The sequence below is a fragment of the Fusarium keratoplasticum genome, chromosome 8 (genome assembly GCF_025433545.1).
Source record: "Fusarium keratoplasticum isolate Fu6.1 chromosome 8, whole genome shotgun sequence".
NCBI classification, from domain to species: Eukaryota; Fungi; Ascomycota; class Sordariomycetes; order Hypocreales; family Nectriaceae; genus Fusarium; species Fusarium keratoplasticum.
In genome coordinates, this window is record NC_070536.1 from 2,467,772 (window position 1) to 2,484,489 (window position 16,718).

The following is a 16,718-nucleotide window of genomic DNA, read 5'->3' on the forward strand; positions in this document are numbered from 1 at the left end:
AAGTCAAGTTGTCGTCCTACTGTAACCCCATTCAACCATACTCTACTCATCCGCCTTGGAGAAATCCCTCTCATCAATGTGACTGACATCTCCATACTCCAGTTTCGTGGCCTCCCTCGCAGCTCCAGCAACATCCTGTCCATCAAATAATTCGCTAATCTCCTCCAAAGAACGGCCCTTTGTCTCAGGGAGAAGAAGCCAGTTCGCGACAACAGAAACAGCCGTGATGCAACAGAAGAGAATATAGTAGCGCCAGCCAATAGCATCAAGTGCGATAGGGTTGACAAACGATAGAACCACAAGTGAGCCGTACACAATACCAAGCTCAAGACTCAATCCCTTGGACCGGATAGAGTACTGTAGAATCTCGGTGGGATAAGCAAAGACAAGAGGCGTGTATGCCAAGTCGTAGTGGAAAAAGTATACAAAGATGAAGACAATAACTGCGACTCCCAGCCCGCTCAAGTTCTCAATAGTGAACCTGGCGGAGCAAATGGTCCAGATGACGAATGAAATGAGCATGCCAATACCGGACCAGTTCCAGAGGGTTCTTCTACCGAGACGGTCGACTAAGAATGCTGCGATGATGGCAGCGACAAAGTTGAAGAGTTGCAGTAGGCCGTTGATCAGAGTCTGGGTATCGGGGTCCTTGACTCCGACAGTGTCGAGAACTAGAGTAAGGTAGAAAGAGACGACACTGTTACCCTGTTGCCCTTGTCAGCCTGCATTTACATTAAGAGATCATCTGGCTACTTACAACCCACTGAGAGAAGAAGCCCAGTAAACAAGTGATCAAGGTTCGCTTCCTATTACCAGGTGTTGCCACAAGGGCGGTCCACTTGACACCCTCGGCCGCCTTGTCAATCTCGAGAGCTCTGGTGATCTCATTCATCTCAAATGTGACAAGGGGGTGATCCTCGTGACCGCCAGTGTGGAATGTCGCGAGAGTAGCTCTGGCCTCTTGGCTTCTGTCGTTGGCAATAAGCCATCGAGGGGACTCGGGGAGCTTCCACCACTGCAGGACGCTTTAGTATCTTGTTCCGGATCGGAGTCAAGCTGTGGAACTTACAAACAGAAGCTGGAGGATAGGAAGACCACCTTGCAAAATGGAAGGGCCCCTCCACGCCCAAACACTAGCCGGCATGTGCTTTTGCAAGCCATATGTGCTCCAGGCAGCAATAATAGAACCAAAGTAGTAAAAAGTCCAAAAGAGCGCCGTGTAGATTCCACGATGAGTAGGATAGCACAGCTCAGATATAAGCATCGGACTCGGCTGGATGATGGTAATCGCACCAACGCCCACCAGGACTCGTGAAGCTACAAACATGCCATAGTTGACCGCAGCAGCTTGGATAACCGAAGCGAGCGTGATGACGAAGCCGCCGAGGAGAAGCGTCTTCTTTCGGCCGATCTTGTCGGAGAGGAGACCGCAGAGAGGCAGGGCGAGGATGGAACCGAATGACTGGGCGGCGTTGACGAAGCCGAGAGTGTGGCCCTTGGGATTGTTGAAGTCGTTTTTCCATGATGGAAGTGCTTGGAGTCCGTTCATCAACGAACCTGGGGATATTAATGTTAGAACAGAATTAGTTTTGGCAGAAGAGGGGAGTTACCGTCAAAGCCAGCCACGGAGGAGGACATGAGTGGGATCAGGAGTAACAGATTGAGCTTCAGAAGATGTGGCACACGGTACCAAGGTTTAGAGTCCCGAGGAAGCACCTCTGCCAGAGCATGGCCCGAAGGCTCGTTGTGCTTCTTGAGGCCCATTGCGTAGAGATGTTGACTGAAGATTCGAGTGTTGAATGCTCGTCTGGAGGTGCAGCAGAATGTCTGTTATATCTACAACATACATGCGGGGGCTCCACTGCCGTTACCCCAGCTCCCCCGGGTTGGATTTTCGCATCATACTGTATTGTAAGCTCGAGCGTTGGTCTAGAACCTAGTGAGTTGGTTCGAGAAGGCTCGGCAAACAGAGGATTAAACTAACATACTTCTCGGGGAGAGTCGGCAAGCGTTCACTGACCCCTGACAGCCCAATAGGAGCTCTTAGATCGCCTTTCGTGATCCTAGCACCGTGGTGGATCTCTGTTCGGGGAGCGTCGGCAAGCAACACCATGCTAGGAGTTACACTACCAATGTTACGAGTGACGATTTGAGGCAAATGATTAAAGTTCCTGTGGGGGGTCCTTGACATGATTCCCTGGCTTTCAAGTCACAAGGTCTGGAGATCCTTTCGATAAAATGCGCCCCCTTCCATCTCCCACCGCTTCGGACAGAACTAGCCCGAACCAACTACACCTTCTTCGAGCCTTCGAACTACATAGTTTACGCAAACAAGAGCACTTCTTAGTGGATGAGAGCACTATCTGGTAGCTTGTGGCAAGGGCTCGTTGACAACTTAACACACTTCCCTATTTGTACCCTCCGCTACGTCACACTATGGGCAGCCTACATTTTACAACACCGTCCCGGGAGAAACTTCTCCAAGACATGACTACTAGCGAGAAGATAGCCTTGCTATCGGGTAACATCCCTACTGCATTTGTACTCTTGTTCTCGCTAACAGACTAACAGGTATTGACTTTTGGCACACGGCTAGCATCCCACGCCTCAACATCCCCAAGCTTCGCATGTCGGATGGCCCAAATGGCGTTCGGGGCACCAAGTTCTTTGACAGTGTTCCTGCAGCCTGTTTGCCTTGTGGGACAGCTTTGGGTGCGACGTGGAACAAAGAGCTAATGAAGGAGGCGGGAGACCTGATAGCTCGCGAGTGTCATGCCAAGAGCGCTCATGTCTGGCTGGGACCAACGGTCAACATCCAGAGGTATGTAAACGACGGCTATAACTCATGCTCGAAGGGCTTCTGACCAATTGCAATTGTAGAAGTCCTCTCGGCGGACGAGGATTCGAGTCCTTCTCTGAAGATCCCCTTCTGAGCGGGATCATGGCCGGTGCCATAATCTCAAGCGTCCAAAAGGGTGGCATCGCATCATCTCTGAAGCACTTTGTGGCGAATGATATGGAACACGAGCGCACTCTCGTCGATTGCCGCATCAGTCAACGAGCGCTACGTGAAATCTATCTCCTCCCTTTTCAACTGGCTATCCGGGATGCCAACCCCTGGGCGCTCATGACGGCGTACAACAGGGTCAACGGCCTCCACATGTGTGAAAACTCCGAGATACTCCAAGATATCGTCCGAAGAGAGTGGAACTATGATGGGTGCATCCTAAGCGACTGGTTCGGAACGTACTCGACTGTTGAGGCCATCAATGCCGGTTTAGACCTCGAGATGCCAGGCCCAACGGAGTGGAGAGGCAAGAAGGTGTCGACTGCTATGAGTGTGGGCAAGATAAGCAATGAGACAATCAGCCAGCGGGCATCTTCTGTCTTGAAGCTCATCGAGAGGTGCTCAAAGGCGGGGATCCCAGAGTCGGGTCCCGAGATTTGTCTCGACTCTACAAGTGACCGCGATGTCTTGAGGAGGTTGGGATCCGAAAGCATGGTTCTTCTCAAGAATGATAGGAACATTTTACCTTTGGATAGTTCCAAGAGTGTAAGTCTGGTAGCTTTTGATAATTCCTCGCTTCATACTAACAACTAGGCAGGTGGCAGTCATTGGGCCCAACCTAAAGAAGCCCTTCTTCTGCGGCGGAGGATCAGCTTCGCTCCGTCCCTATCGCTCAGTATCCATCCTCGAGGGACTAAACACCCAGTTAGAGGAGCCAGTGCAATATGCCGAGGCCTGCCGAATCTACAACATGTTGCCAGCCCTGGGGGATCTAGTCCGGAGTCCAAAGAGCGGGAAACTCGGCCATTTCTTGATGAGCATCTACAGCTCACCACCATGGGAGGACAAGCACACCCCGCTGGAAACGTTCGAGCTTGATGACACAAACATTGTTCTATACGACTATCGCAATGCTGCTACCCCCGACAACGTTCTCTTTGCGGCCATTGAAGCCGACTTTGTGGTTGAGCAAGCCGAGACGTATGCGTTTGGCCTCACAGTTGCCGGCACTGCGAAGCTATACCTTGATGATAGACTCATCATCGACAACGCAGAGAAGCAAACTAGAGGAGAGAGCTTCTTTGGGTCTGGTAGCGTGGAAGAGATCGGCTACACCAAACTTGAGGCTGGCAAAGTGTACCGTCTTAGAGTCGATTTCGGTAGCGCTGCAACCTCCAACCTCAACAAAGCCGGAGCACCAGTCTTTGGAGCTGGCGGTGTACGTATTGGCTGTGCCCCATGTGTCGATCAAGGATGGGATCTCAACAAGGCCGTGGAGTTGGCAAAGACGGTGGATCAAGTCGTGTTATCCGTTGGCTTAGGCCCCGAGTGGGAGTCGGAAGGTTCAGATCGTACCGAACTTGGACTCCCTGGACGACAGGCCGAGTTGATATCAAGAGTATGTGCCGTCAACGAAAACGTTGTTGTAGTTATCCAATCCGGCACTCCTGTTTCAGGACTATGGGACGAGGTTCCTGCTGTGCTGCAGACGTGGTACGGCGGCAACGAGAGCGGCCACAGCATCGCCGATGTTCTCCTAGGCAAAACGAGTCCATCTGGAAAGTTACCACTTTCGTGGCCAATGCATATCGAGGATACGCCTGCTTTCCTCAGCTACAGGTCTGAGGCTGGAAGATGCTACTACAGCGAGGATATCCACGTTGGCTACCGCTTCTATGAAAAGACGAAGCGACCCGTTCAATGGCCGTTTGGGCACGGCCTCTCATATGCTTCCTTCGAGTTAGACCATCTGACATTGACCATGGACGGATCCGGTCTTGACAGCCAGTTACACATCTCAGTCGCAGTAACCAATACTTCTACTGTAGATGGCAGCGAGACCTGTCAGGCCTATGTGAAGCGGATCAGCGAGTCCAAGGTTTCACGGCCCATCAAAGAACTGAAAGGATTCACCAGGGTATTTGTTTCGGCTGGAGAGACAAAGGTGGCGTACATCACTATCCCGCTCAAATATGCCACGAGTATCTGGGACGAGACGTCGGGTGTTTGGCTGATGGAGAGCGGGAGCTTTGAGGTGTTGGTTGGGAATAGCAGCGCATTTACACCGCTGTCAAGCCTTTTTCACGTAGCTTCCTCTTTGGAGTGGAAAGGCATATGAGAACTGTAGTTATATAGGACATTAGTGAATAGATAGATTTGAGAAAGCCCACGCGTTAGAGGAAGAAGTTATGATAGCTTCCACTGTGGTGATAGTGGATGAGCACCAACATTACAGCGGCCCCACTATGCAGCTCCCGCCGGAATTCGCAAACCCAACTAGGCCAACCTCCAATCCCGAGATCACCACTTTTTTTTAAACCACCATCTTCATCTTCCCGCTCTCCGTCCAAACCTATTGCTTCCTCGAATGGCCAATCACGGCCCAGAGCTCCCCCGAGGAATATAATGGAATGACTACGGCAGCTCGCGTCTTTCACCATGCCCCTCGGCCCATCTCCATCGCCGAGTTTAGAGATGCCGTCGAGGCCGTATGCCGGCCGCGATTCCCCGCGGCCCGGTCTGCCAGGCCTCAGCGCGTAGGTATGTTGCTCTACGGCGTCTAATTGAGTGACTGTACTAATTCATGGGTTAGTCCTGGCCATCAGTGGAGGTGTTGATTCCATGGCCCTGGCCTTTCTCACTTCCCGTATGCTTCAGATCTTCCGACACGCAAAGATCGCCGACAATCCCGCCCACGGCGCCCTTGCAGTCGTTATCGACCACAGACTGCGCGATGAGAGCACCGAAGAGGCTATACAGGTCGCAAAGGAGCTGAGGAAGCTCGACCTCAAGACCACCGTCACGGCGCTCGCCTGGAAGGAGGAGAAACGCAATGGTCTCGATCCTCGCAAGCTCCCGAACCTTGAGGGACTAGCTCGAACGTATCGATACCGCGCTCTCGGGAACCACTGCAACTATTTAGGCGCTACGAGTCTCTTCTTTGCGCATCATCGAGACGACCAATACGAAACAGTTCTAATGCGATTGCTAGGAGGACACGGATATCGAGGGCTGCAGGGGATACGGGAGGCAAACTCTATTCCCGAGTGTTACGACATGCACGGCGTGTACAAGAGCGGTTTGATCGATGACCAGCGCCAAGAGTCCCCTTTTCTCAGTTTTAAGCCGCCTATACGGGAAATGAGGCGCCTGCGATCCATCTTTCGAGATGAGAAGATGGCCGAGCCACGGAACGGCCTCAAACGCTTTGGTGGAACAGAACTGGTTGACCGATATCCGGGGCACAATCCTATGGACAAGGAACCTAACGAGCCCTATCTCAAGCCTCTGGAGATCGAAGATGGCGGGGTCATGATCTACAGGCCGCTGCTTGAGTTTGACAAGGATAGGCTCATCGCCACCTGCGAGGCAAACAAGATCCCCTGGGTCGAGGATCGGACCAACAAGGACCCTACTCTGACGACACGGAATGCCATCAGATACCTGGTTCGGAATCATGAGCTCCCGAAAGCTCTGCAGAAGCCCGCCATCCTGGCCTTGGCCGAACGGGCAAAGCGAAGGACAAAGTTTGAAGAAGCTGAAGCGCATCGCTATCTGGTGCGAGAAGCCATCATCAAGGATTTCGATCCGAATGCGGGAACCTTGTTGATCCAGTTTCCCAACTCGCGCCCCTTCAAGGGACGGCGCAAGAGGCGCTCCTTGAATCCAGACAATGAGCTTCGAAAGGAGCACCGGAGACTCATCATGGCTATTGCAGTTCGGAAGCTGATAGACTTTGTCACTCCCGAGTATCATTTGCCGCCTTTGGCCAACCTCGACAACGTCGTGAATCGACTTATCCCTGATCTGGCCCCCAACCCGGGCTCATCTCCTCCAAAAGCCTTTGCCATGTCCGGTGTCTTGTTTGATCCGATAGCACAAGGAAACTCGGTCAAGTGGTTCCTCTCTCGAGCTCCTTACACATCCAATCAACCTCTACCTATGGCGAAGCTGTTCGGAGTTCTGGACCATCGTGTTCGCTTCGACAAGGAGGAGGCCAAGGAGATTGCCGAGGCCAACCCTGGGTCCCGCATCATGGGCTGGAAGAGATCCAAGATGTTTGACGGCCGCTACTGGGTTCGGATTGGATACAACAATCGCCCTGTATTCCTGGTGCAGCCTTACCGAGCAGAGTATGCCAAGGCTTTCCGTAAGGCGCTACCCCCCATGCGGAGGGCTCGGCTTGAAAAGCTGCTGAAGCACTACGCGCCGGGCAAGATCCGATATTCCTTGCCGGCTCTGTACGGCGTGGAACGCGAGAGGGATCACTACTCGCAGCATGTGACAACTACGTTGACGCTACTGGCGCTACCGTCGCTGGGCATCCATATTCCCGGTCTGGAGCGGTGGGTCAAGTATGAAGTTCGGTACAGAAACGTCGACAAGACCCTGCTGGGACATCACCCAAGGGGGGAGAGGACGTCCCATGTGTATTACCGGCCGCTATTTGGGCCGGTGCGGAGACAGAGATTGAGGCTGATGGGCAAGCATGGACCTCGGCGATGAGCATGTACAACATGTATGACTATGTAGCATATGGACACTAGGATACCCTCGGTTTGTAGATTATGCATGGATTTGAGACCAAGCAGTGACTGGTGAGGTGCATGTGGAATGTGTCAGAGAGCTAGTTGGGGTGGACAAAAGACGTCACTTGACAGGGCAGACGGAGGGATGTGTGACTGAGACAAGAAGAAGATGTGTTTGTTTCTTCGCCCCAGGATAACTCATCTGTGATAGGCAAGCCCTACTGTAACACCAATCTACCAACCCAAGCGAATCAAAGTCCCATCACGACTGCATTTTCGCAGGGCTGTCAACCCTCACCGAATGATTGGACCAAATCTCCCATCGTCATCCAAAACACCACGAAAAATACGATTCAAAAATACCAAGTATACTATCAAAAAATAGCATCAACACTCATAGTGCGTGACTCACCCCTCGCAATGACTCGTTTAATTCGCTGGCTCCAATCGGCTTGCCGTCCATGCTCCGCTTTGAGTCATCTCGTGACAACGTCAAGAGTCGAGCTTCTGCTTGACGTCTGAAACCAATACCCTTGATCCTTGAATGGCATTGGTCCAAGGTAAGAAAAACCGTCTGTGTGGTTGGGCTAGGTAGTGAGGCGAAGCTCTGTTTGGGCAGCGGTCCATGTAAGCCCGTGAATGAGGCGAGGGTAGCCCTATGAACAACGGTGACGACACATGATCGCTTGGGAGAGGGGAAATTTCGTATATAAATAATAAAACAAGATAGATGTTCTTCTGTTTCAGAAAATCAAGCTCTGTCTTCATTCTTTGGTTGTGTTTCATTTCTCTGTTTAAGTCAGCATGATTCCCAAGCCCCGTGTCAGTTCCTCCGTCTCGGCCGAATAAATAAGCAAAGACTGGCCAAGGAAGAAATCATCAGCCCTCTCTTACTGCTGCCTAGTCCTTCTCCTTTTCTCTTGTCCTTTCTTCTTCCTCCCTTTTCCCCACCGAACGTAACAAGGCCTGCGACTTCCGTCACCCCGAGAGCCTCCCCGTCCATACCCAATAGCCAGACTCGTTATGAAATATCGCTGATATACTTGAACCGAAACCTTCACCGTTTGACATAATCTTTGGATGATACCATGAATCATTCTGCCCTTCCTATGCTCTCTCCATGTATCCCGGATTACCGGGCACTAACCTTGGTAGATCCCCTCGACCGAATGAAATGCCACCCAGATCACGGGAAACCCCAGGATGAACGCGACGAATCGATGAAATGATGAAACGTAATCGAGAACCATGCATCCTTGATTGAAAGCCATAACGTGATGAGTTGCCGGGACCGACCCCCGGTTCCGAGACCGAAGCCCGGCCGAGACGGAACTCCACCGGACGGAGAATAAGTGGGCATCGGCCCCGGTTCGACGACGAACCCTTGACGTGAAACGTATAAGAGACATCGAGAAGGCTACCGGTAATATCCCTGCGGACCACGATCTCGACCGGACCGATGATGACGACGATGCGAACGACCGACCTCGGCTTGAACCACAACCTCTTCCTGTTGACCTGGTCGCCAACCGGCAGGATAGAGATTTGGAATCTGCGGAACCTCATGAAACCTCTTTGCCCACTGGAACACATCCTCAGAGATCAACCCGTGTTGATGAACATGATCGAGAAAGAAAAAGTCAGGCCGCATCTGCTCCCTCGAACAGCCATTACGAAAATGCCGAGCGATATGGCTCATGCGCTCCCGAAAGCACATCTCGCGATCCTCACGACTCTTCGAAACGGCCTTGAAGCGCGGTACGTCGTTGCAGAACCAGCACATGCTGACCCGGGGAAGGATGTTGTTCAGGTGGTGGCCGACAATATGTGAGATCCAGCTCTCCTCATCGTCAGGGTCAAAGAGGGCGTCACATGCTTGGAAGCCAACGAACTCGCAGACGAGGAGAGACGCCGTGGGTAGGGATGGACGTTGGCGATGTGGTGGAGGAGGACCGTGAGGGGGAGGGGCAGTGGAGGTGGAGGTGTTGGTTTGGAAGCAAGACGACATGTACGTTGAATTGCTCCTGGTGGACCTGTTGAAGCTGCGGGGAGAGGATATGGCAGTGGCTTGATCCGAGAGCATCAGACTAGGAGGATAATGGCTTGCGGGGACGGCAGGGAAGGCATCTCGTGTGAGTTGCATGCCCTTGTGGGCGTTGAATTCACCGAGGAAGTCATTCACATCGGCGCAGAGGTCAGAAGCAACCATGTTGGAGAGAAGAAAAGGGGCAACAACAAGAATTCGAGGTATGTCGTTCGTCTCACGATGATGAATGACAGCAAGTGCAGGCACACGGAAGCGGTACCCGAGTGAAGCAGACCAGCTGCGATACCAACAAGACAACGACGATATTTTGGCTCTCCAGACCACGAAGGGGTTGGGAAAAAGAAGCAAGCGGGATGAGAATGGGAAAGTCAATCTACTTATCCCCCCTCTGCTGCTAACAATGCCGAGCGTCAGCACCAACAAGGCCTATTACGAAAACCATCCCTCGACGAAAACATTTGACAGCTCCGTCTTGACGAACCGTCGGCCGCCGGCCCCCAAAAACGGTGAACGGCGACACACCAAAAATGACAGCGAATGCAGTGAAAGACAAGGGTCAACGACGTGCATGAAGATAGTTCGGGTGAACGATTACGGAGGATGATACCTCTACTGAGAAAGAATATGCGGCGTGTGTCACCATCCCCAACTCGTTGGTGTCAATGTAGCTAACGAAACGTCGCTCGCCCGGACAGTATGGAGGGATGCGTCACAAGGACACTACACGAAGCTTCTTCTGGCGTCTAAGGGGGGGCAAGGATACCGAGCGGGGGAGTCGAAGAGACCCCGAAAAGTGAGAGGGTTGAGGCTCAAAATGGGGTCACGGACAGACGTGGTCAAGGATCAGATGCTTCTGCCAATATCGGGGCTTGGTGTGGAATGACCCTGCTCTGTTGACGTGGGGTGGTTGTCAGATGGCTCCCGTTTTTTGACGAGGTTTGTACATTTGAGTTGGATGAGTTGGTTGTGAAGGATGCTAATCGACGAATAGAGCTAGACTCGTTCATGGCCAGAGAATAGACACGATGTCAAAGCCGGCCTTGAATCAAGAGTTTCTTTGTCCTCCGAGGTACAGACGAATACTCGCACTGCGATACCCATCCCACTTCCACTGCACCCTCGGCTCCGAGTCCTCCACCCGCCAAGCAGGCTACAGCAGATACATCTTTTCCAACAAGAGCCATCTCCCCCGGCCGTGAATGCAAAAGAGGGAATGCTGCGCTGGCCGTTGTTGCATGGGATATTGTGGGGAACAGGGCGCCGTCCTCAGCCCTATGGTGGCGACGGGACATGAGCTCTGACGGATGCAAATGCAATGTCAATCCATTGCCCGACAGAGAAGGTGCCTGTGCAACGGTAGACGGACATGCCGAACGGTGCGGTGGTACAATGGGAGAGCTCTTTTGATGGAGGATATTCAGGGCTAGACCAATTGAATCTCATACGGTCATGATATGGTGTCGTAATCTTGTTCTGTAGCTATGTGATGATGCAAATGGCCAATTCGAGCCATGTCTCAGGCCAAGCTTTGTAGTTCGTGGATATCATCTGTATCCAACTCTTGATAATCTACATATCAGTTGTGACTCTAGATCACAACATCTGGGGTATAAGTAAATCCATCTCAGGAACTCATCCGTCCTGATGGAAGCTGTATCCAGTTTCTCCATAACAGGAGGCATCAGCCTTCAAAGTAAAGCAGCCGATGAGGAGCTCATGTGATCCAACATGATGTCCTACTCAGGGCTACACAGCACCCTCGCCTTGACAATGATATTCCGGAACTGTAGGTGTCCGCCATTCTCGTCGCCGTGCTTGATCACGCCGGGGAATGCAACGCAGCAAATCTCTCTCTCTGTCAATGCCTCTTCATCCTCGCCGCCTAGGTCCTCCATCGTCTCGGGTTCAAACATGACCCGTTGGTGAGGTAGTACCGCCGGCATATGCACGCGAAGTACCGCTTTTTGGACCACGAGTAGGCGTGCGAGCTCAATAGAGTTGTTTACAAGGACACGAAGTCCGCTATCACGCGCTTCAGATGGCGATGTGCCACATAGAGCATCTAGAAGGCGTGTGATTCGGGCGAGTACAGCTTCAGTAAGTGATGAAATCGACTCGTCAAGAGCTGTCGAATCTCGACGAAGCAAGGCAAGAGTTGATGAGCGCCATTGGTTAATAGCTTCATCGGAAGATGCTACATGAACAAGTAAGCATTGAGCTCCGGGATGCTGGGGAAGACGAACCGTATGAGTATAGCATCTTCTCCATCTGTCGAAACTGCTGAGTCTGTTCACTCGAGAGACCAACAAAGTAAGCGTCAAACACCATCTCGACCAAGATCCTCGATACGATGGACTGCAAGAGGTGCACCTTGGCTGTTGATGCCAGATCTTCGTACATGGGCACGAGGTCGTTAATCTCGGCCAGCGTCGCCTCGTCCAGCTCGTCCAGCTCTGCTAGGAATCAGCAAACCATTCATACCAGCAACAGTAAACGTCACTCACTTATCTTGGCCTTGCGAAAGTTAACAATGACCCAATTCTGCAGGCCATTCCCCAACCTCGCCATCCCATCCCCAAAAACCTCATCGCACGTTTGTCCATCTGTCCGTGTGCTGTTGCTCACCCACTCCTTCAACCCTCTCACTTGTCCCCTCAACCCCCGAATCTCATTATCCCGCTCCTTGAGCTCCCGGCGCAGAACCTCCCACCCCTCGCGGAGCTCTTCCCGCTCGCCCTCCCTCACCTCGACCTCGGCGCGCAGCAGCCGCAGCTCCGTGTCGGTCCGCAGGAACTGTTGGTTGAGCGCACTGTGCTTGGCCTGCCAGAAGGTGGCCGTCTCGCTCTCGTTCTGGCTGAGCTTATCCAGCTCGCGGTGGAACTCGCGCTCCATTATGCCCATTTCATTTTCCAAGTATGCAATCTTTTCGTCCTTTTCCTTGATGGCGGCCTCGAGCTCACGCTCTCTTTCTTTCTTCTCCCGCTTCTCCCTTCGCTCCTTGCGCTCTTTCTCGCGGTCTTTGTCCTTGATACTACCGCTCCTCGTAGCAGTGGCATCCTTCTCTTTGCGTTCCGTCAGCGGCGCACCGCCCTCGATGGTCTCTTCAGGGCTCGAGACGGTGTTTGCTGCCATGGCGGCTCGTGGGGGGAGGGCGGGCATGCTGTTTCGGTTGGGATTCGATACGCCGGTTCGCAGGGTGTGGGCGGAGGAGTTGCCGGGCCCAGGACGGCGTTTCTCAGAGGTGTTCATGGTCGTGAGGAGGCGGAGCTGCGGAGGGGATGACTAGGCTTATGACGGGCGGCTGGAGGATCGTCAAGTCGTTCTGGTGGCTGAGTCGGAGGCCAGGCGAAGCTGGTTCCGCATGGTTGCAGTCGTCAAGTACACGTAGTGGAAACGATTGTATGAAGGGTAAAACAATCCAGGGGTTATGAGACGTTGACGGGGATGCGCCGTTGATGACGTCCGCTGTTGAGTCGGTGCCTGGAGGAGCTGAAGCGTAGTCAAATCATCACGTAACCTCCATCCGTCGGACGACAAGCTCAAGGCCGCTGCCCACTGAAGGCCCCCGGAACCCCGGGGGTTTTAGCGGCCGTGGCGGGGCATGTAAGCGTTCCCGCCGGCCTATCTCCCGCTCTCATGGTTGAATTTGTGATCCATTGCAACGTTGAAAAGGTTTATGCGCATTATTCAAGTCAAGAGGCTATTGCTTCCAAAGGGTTAGCATTTAATTGAGCTCACTTTCGATCAAAATATCGACCAATCGATATCAGATCAATTTCTTGCTGCCTTGCTGCGGCCAATATTACGCGCAACCACAACTAGGCTCCCGTGATATGGAAATCGTAACGAAATGAAAAATCAAAAGGCTCATGTGTCTTCAACACCACCGTGGCTAGATGCTGATAAATCCAATCTCGTATGTGCCTCTCGAGCCGCCAGGCTACAGCTTAAAACTCGACCTCGGCTTCGACCTCGTACGCCTCGTCATCCGTCCCCTCAATCTTCTTTGCGCCCATCCGGCACAGCGTCACCTTTTCGAGAGGCATATTCTCCATCCAGACGTAGTCATCGTACCGACTGATCATGTCCTGCGCGTCAATCGTCAGCTTCTCGCGTCGCCGTCCCCGCCCATTCTTGACGTAGATGGTGTTGATGACAGTTGCGTGGAGCAGCAGTGGACGGTTCTCCTCGGCCATGAGTCCGGCCTCCTGAAACGTGTTCTTTATCTGCTCGCAGAACCTGTAGAGTATTCCATCCGTATCAACGGGGGGTGCGTATAGGACGGAAGTCTTGGCTGGTGTTTGCATAGCGTGTAAACCTTGGAGTGTTACAGAAAGCGGTCCCTCTCCAGCAGTCGAGCTATTCTCTGCAGAAGCAAGACCCATCTGGACAGCTTTACTTTGAAGAAGGGCGTTCCTGACATTGGAAAGCATTTCTCGTAGTCGCAGGCTTTTCAAGACCTCTGTAGCTTGTTCGATGCTATCATCCCTCAAGCTCATGACACCCAGGGTCAAATGCATCGTGCCTAGAGGACGGACCGCATCCGGCGGCACCCCAAAACTCATGGGACTGGTGACATCCGCTTTGAACGCAGCCAAGCTCCTGGACAGTTGCGGACTTGCCAGGGGTATACACACAAAGTGTGTTGGGGCTGCCCTGACTGGCTTAGGCGGCATTGTTAAACGGCTCGATCAAATGAGTGGCGTTTTGTTCCTTCAGCTGAAGGCTTCCCGAGGACTCAGGGAACGGACTTGTTAGCCTTGAACGAAGTTTGTATACCCAGTACTCTGGATGAAAGCGAGGGTAAGATGAAAGAGACAGATCGAGCCTCTAGTTGTGAGAGTCTAGTCCGGGTTTGTCTGCCTACATATGTTAGCCTCAAATATCCAAGGGTTCTGTTTAGCTTAGAATCACGTTAAGTAAATAAGAGAGAATGAAAAAAGAAAAAAAAAAATCCGCATCAAACAATGGAAAACTGAAAGCATCTACCCCCTCGATAGTAGACCTGGAGTATCGTTTGATGTAACCGACATGTGGTTGCGCAAGCCAAAACTCTTCACGGGACAATCGTCATTGGAGACACTAGAAATATATATCGACGTACCTTCCACGTATTTTATGCTGTACAACGGAGCTCAATAGTCGCACACGCCGTACCCGGTGTCGGTTATTGTCACGCTGACCGTTGGGATGATGTCAGGTCTTGGTGTTGTGAAAGGCTGACCCAATTTGTCCACCGGTGGTAAGCTGCCAGGGAGCCTACCCCACAATTGCTTGAGCCTGGGCGGGCTTTGACGCCGTTCAGCAACAGGGTCCCTATCCAGAGACTTCTGAATTCATGGGCTGCCATCTTCATGTCTGTTAATAACTGTGAACAGTCGATATCATCATCCTGAGCCCAGCTCATACAAGACGGCCAGCCACGTTCTTATGACCCCCAGCAGTAACGCTGGAAAAAGACCACGATCATGATACTGACAAGTAGTTATCCAACATCAATCTTGTCATGACCGGTCCAAAAAGGGGCTGAGTGAAGACTCTGCTACGTACAAGGCCATTGCCATCTGTCACAGGTATATCTTCTGAAATAGTTGTTCAATTCATCGCGGGGCACCCTGGCCCTTTTCTGCGCCGTCTGTGCAATGCCTCTCCTTATCCTTCCTTGACTTGGTCTGCCACGCCGAGTCTCAAGCCTTTTCAATGGCAGGGGTATCTGCCTCAAATCACCCTCAACCTTTTCTTCCCCTTGCTCTTCAACACGACGAGCCGTTTTTCGAATCGAAATCGTCCGCTCCAAAGGCATGGGCAGAGGTTCTTGGGTGGAACGTTGCGTCCTGAACCAGTTGCTGCCCCGATACTAATCTCGCGAATGCCACTCGTCTCTTTCCAGCATCTCCATGTGAAAATGCTGCTGCTTTAGTCATTCTTCTCGAGCCCCTCGTAATATTTTCTTAAAGCTTTCTCGACCTCGGCGTAATCCTTCTTGACTGCATCAAAGGCCGCCTGGATGCCCGCGAGGCAAATCTGTTCGTCGGGTTCGGGGGTTCCGTCAACGTTCTCATGCTTTCCGTATCGTTGAATCTTTTCACAGCCGTCTCTAACCTTGACGAGTCCTAGCGTCGCCGATGAGCCCTTCAGGAAGTGACCCAGGGAAGACAGGTTGTCAAGGTCTCTCTTCTCCCTGTTGGCAACACCGGAAGGCAAGTGGTTAGCCATGGCCCCGCGCGTACAAGCATGGGTGTCAACCATGTGCAAGCCGAAAGCCTAGCAAATGGTGATTGAAACTCACAAAGCTTCGTCGATCTGAGTGAACGTCTCTTCGGCCTGCTCAAAGAAGCCGAAGACAATAGATGAACTGAAATCATGGTCATCGGGATCGTCCATCTCAAGAATCTGGCTAAAGGTAATCATGTCAACACCGTCACCGAGGTCAGAGCCCTCGTTGAGCTGTATTGGCTTGTCAGGGACTACGCTGGGACTCAATCTTGGAACAGAGTCCACATACCTTATTATCCTCAGCTGGTGACATATTGTTGGCGGGTATCTCTATGTTTTCCTATGACGGAGGGGTATATTGACGTGAATGGAGAGAAACCGTGCTAGAAGCTCCGGAACAACAGCGTGGGGCCGGCGGAGGATAACGATCCACGGGTGGAGAGGGAGAGACCTGGGATGAAGGTCAGAGGAGCCGACAACAAGAACAAAAGAGTGGTGCAAATGAGACAGCCGGGGTCCGGGTTGGAGCCAGTTGAAAGGAAGAAGATGGTGAGAGTCGGCGGCGCTCAAGACCGAGTTGGGACGGCTTGGCTGCGCTGAACAACATTTGAGTGGCTGGCGGGGGGGTTTCAAATGGCGCGGAAGTGACGCTTGCTGTCAGGGCGGCAGCAAGCCATCACGGACGAGTCGTTTAAGACTATTCAGAGAGTTGTGTGTACCTGGTGCAGATCGTGGACCTTGAGCTCGGGTGGAAGAGCTGCGTGATGAGCAAGGTGTATGAAGTCTGTGGAGAGAAGTGATGGCAACCCTCGGTTCGGGTAACGGTTGAGTGAGTACAATAAGCTGGACCCTTGGCCCAGGGAGGCTGAGATATGGCTTGAGGGTGTTTCTGACCGTGTGGTTCGGTGGTAGTGGTGAA

At 52.5% G+C, this 16,718-nt stretch overlaps 6 protein-coding genes across 6 annotated transcripts; 1 reads left to right on the forward strand and 5 right to left on the reverse strand.

The window, feature by feature from the left end:
- Window positions 1-42: 42 nt before the first annotated feature.
- NCS57_01056800 (MFS domain-containing protein) lies at window positions 43-1,764 on the reverse strand (the record flags this gene model as incomplete). The annotated part of the gene is made up of 4 exons (XM_053060310.1): window positions 43-705; window positions 758-1,015; window positions 1,070-1,557; window positions 1,611-1,764. The coding sequence occupies 4 exons, from the start codon at window positions 1,762-1,764 to the stop codon at window positions 43-45; spliced, it is 1,563 nt and encodes a 520-aa protein (XP_052910704.1).
- Window positions 1,765-2,436: 672 nt separating this feature from the next.
- NCS57_01056900 (PA14 domain-containing protein) lies at window positions 2,437-7,513 on the forward strand (the record flags this gene model as incomplete). Its single annotated transcript, XM_053060311.1, has 6 exons — window positions 2,437-2,521; window positions 2,572-2,821; window positions 2,881-3,553; window positions 3,606-5,044; window positions 5,481-5,548; window positions 5,601-7,513. The coding sequence occupies 6 exons, from the start codon at window positions 2,437-2,439 to the stop codon at window positions 7,511-7,513; spliced, it is 4,428 nt and encodes a 1,475-aa protein (XP_052910705.1).
- A 1,440-nt stretch (window positions 7,514-8,953) lies between these two features.
- On the reverse strand, window positions 8,954-9,901 carry NCS57_01057000 (uncharacterized protein; the record flags this gene model as incomplete). Its single annotated transcript, XM_053060312.1, has 1 exon — window positions 8,954-9,901. The coding sequence occupies exon 1, from the start codon at window positions 9,743-9,745 to the stop codon at window positions 8,954-8,956; it is 792 nt and encodes a 263-aa protein (XP_052910706.1). The 5' UTR covers window positions 9,746-9,901.
- A 1,418-nt stretch (window positions 9,902-11,319) lies between these two features.
- On the reverse strand, window positions 11,320-12,832 carry NCS57_01057100 (uncharacterized protein; the record flags this gene model as incomplete). The annotated part of the gene is made up of 3 exons (XM_053060313.1): window positions 11,320-11,777; window positions 11,827-12,036; window positions 12,088-12,832. The coding sequence occupies 3 exons, from the start codon at window positions 12,830-12,832 to the stop codon at window positions 11,320-11,322; spliced, it is 1,413 nt and encodes a 470-aa protein (XP_052910707.1).
- A 698-nt stretch (window positions 12,833-13,530) lies between these two features.
- On the reverse strand, window positions 13,531-14,259 carry NCS57_01057200 (AKAP7-NLS domain-containing protein; the record flags this gene model as incomplete). The annotated part of the gene is made up of 1 exon (XM_053060314.1): window positions 13,531-14,259. One exon carries the CDS (start codon window positions 14,257-14,259, stop codon window positions 13,531-13,533), a length of 729 nt encoding a protein of 242 aa, XP_052910708.1.
- Window positions 14,260-15,499: 1,240 nt separating this feature from the next.
- On the reverse strand, window positions 15,500-16,112 carry NCS57_01057300 (HPt domain-containing protein; the record flags this gene model as incomplete). The annotated part of the gene is made up of 3 exons (XM_053060315.1): window positions 15,500-15,764; window positions 15,873-16,030; window positions 16,089-16,112. The coding sequence occupies 3 exons, from the start codon at window positions 16,110-16,112 to the stop codon at window positions 15,500-15,502; spliced, it is 447 nt and encodes a 148-aa protein (XP_052910709.1).
- Between the last annotated feature and the right edge of the window lie 606 nt (window positions 16,113-16,718).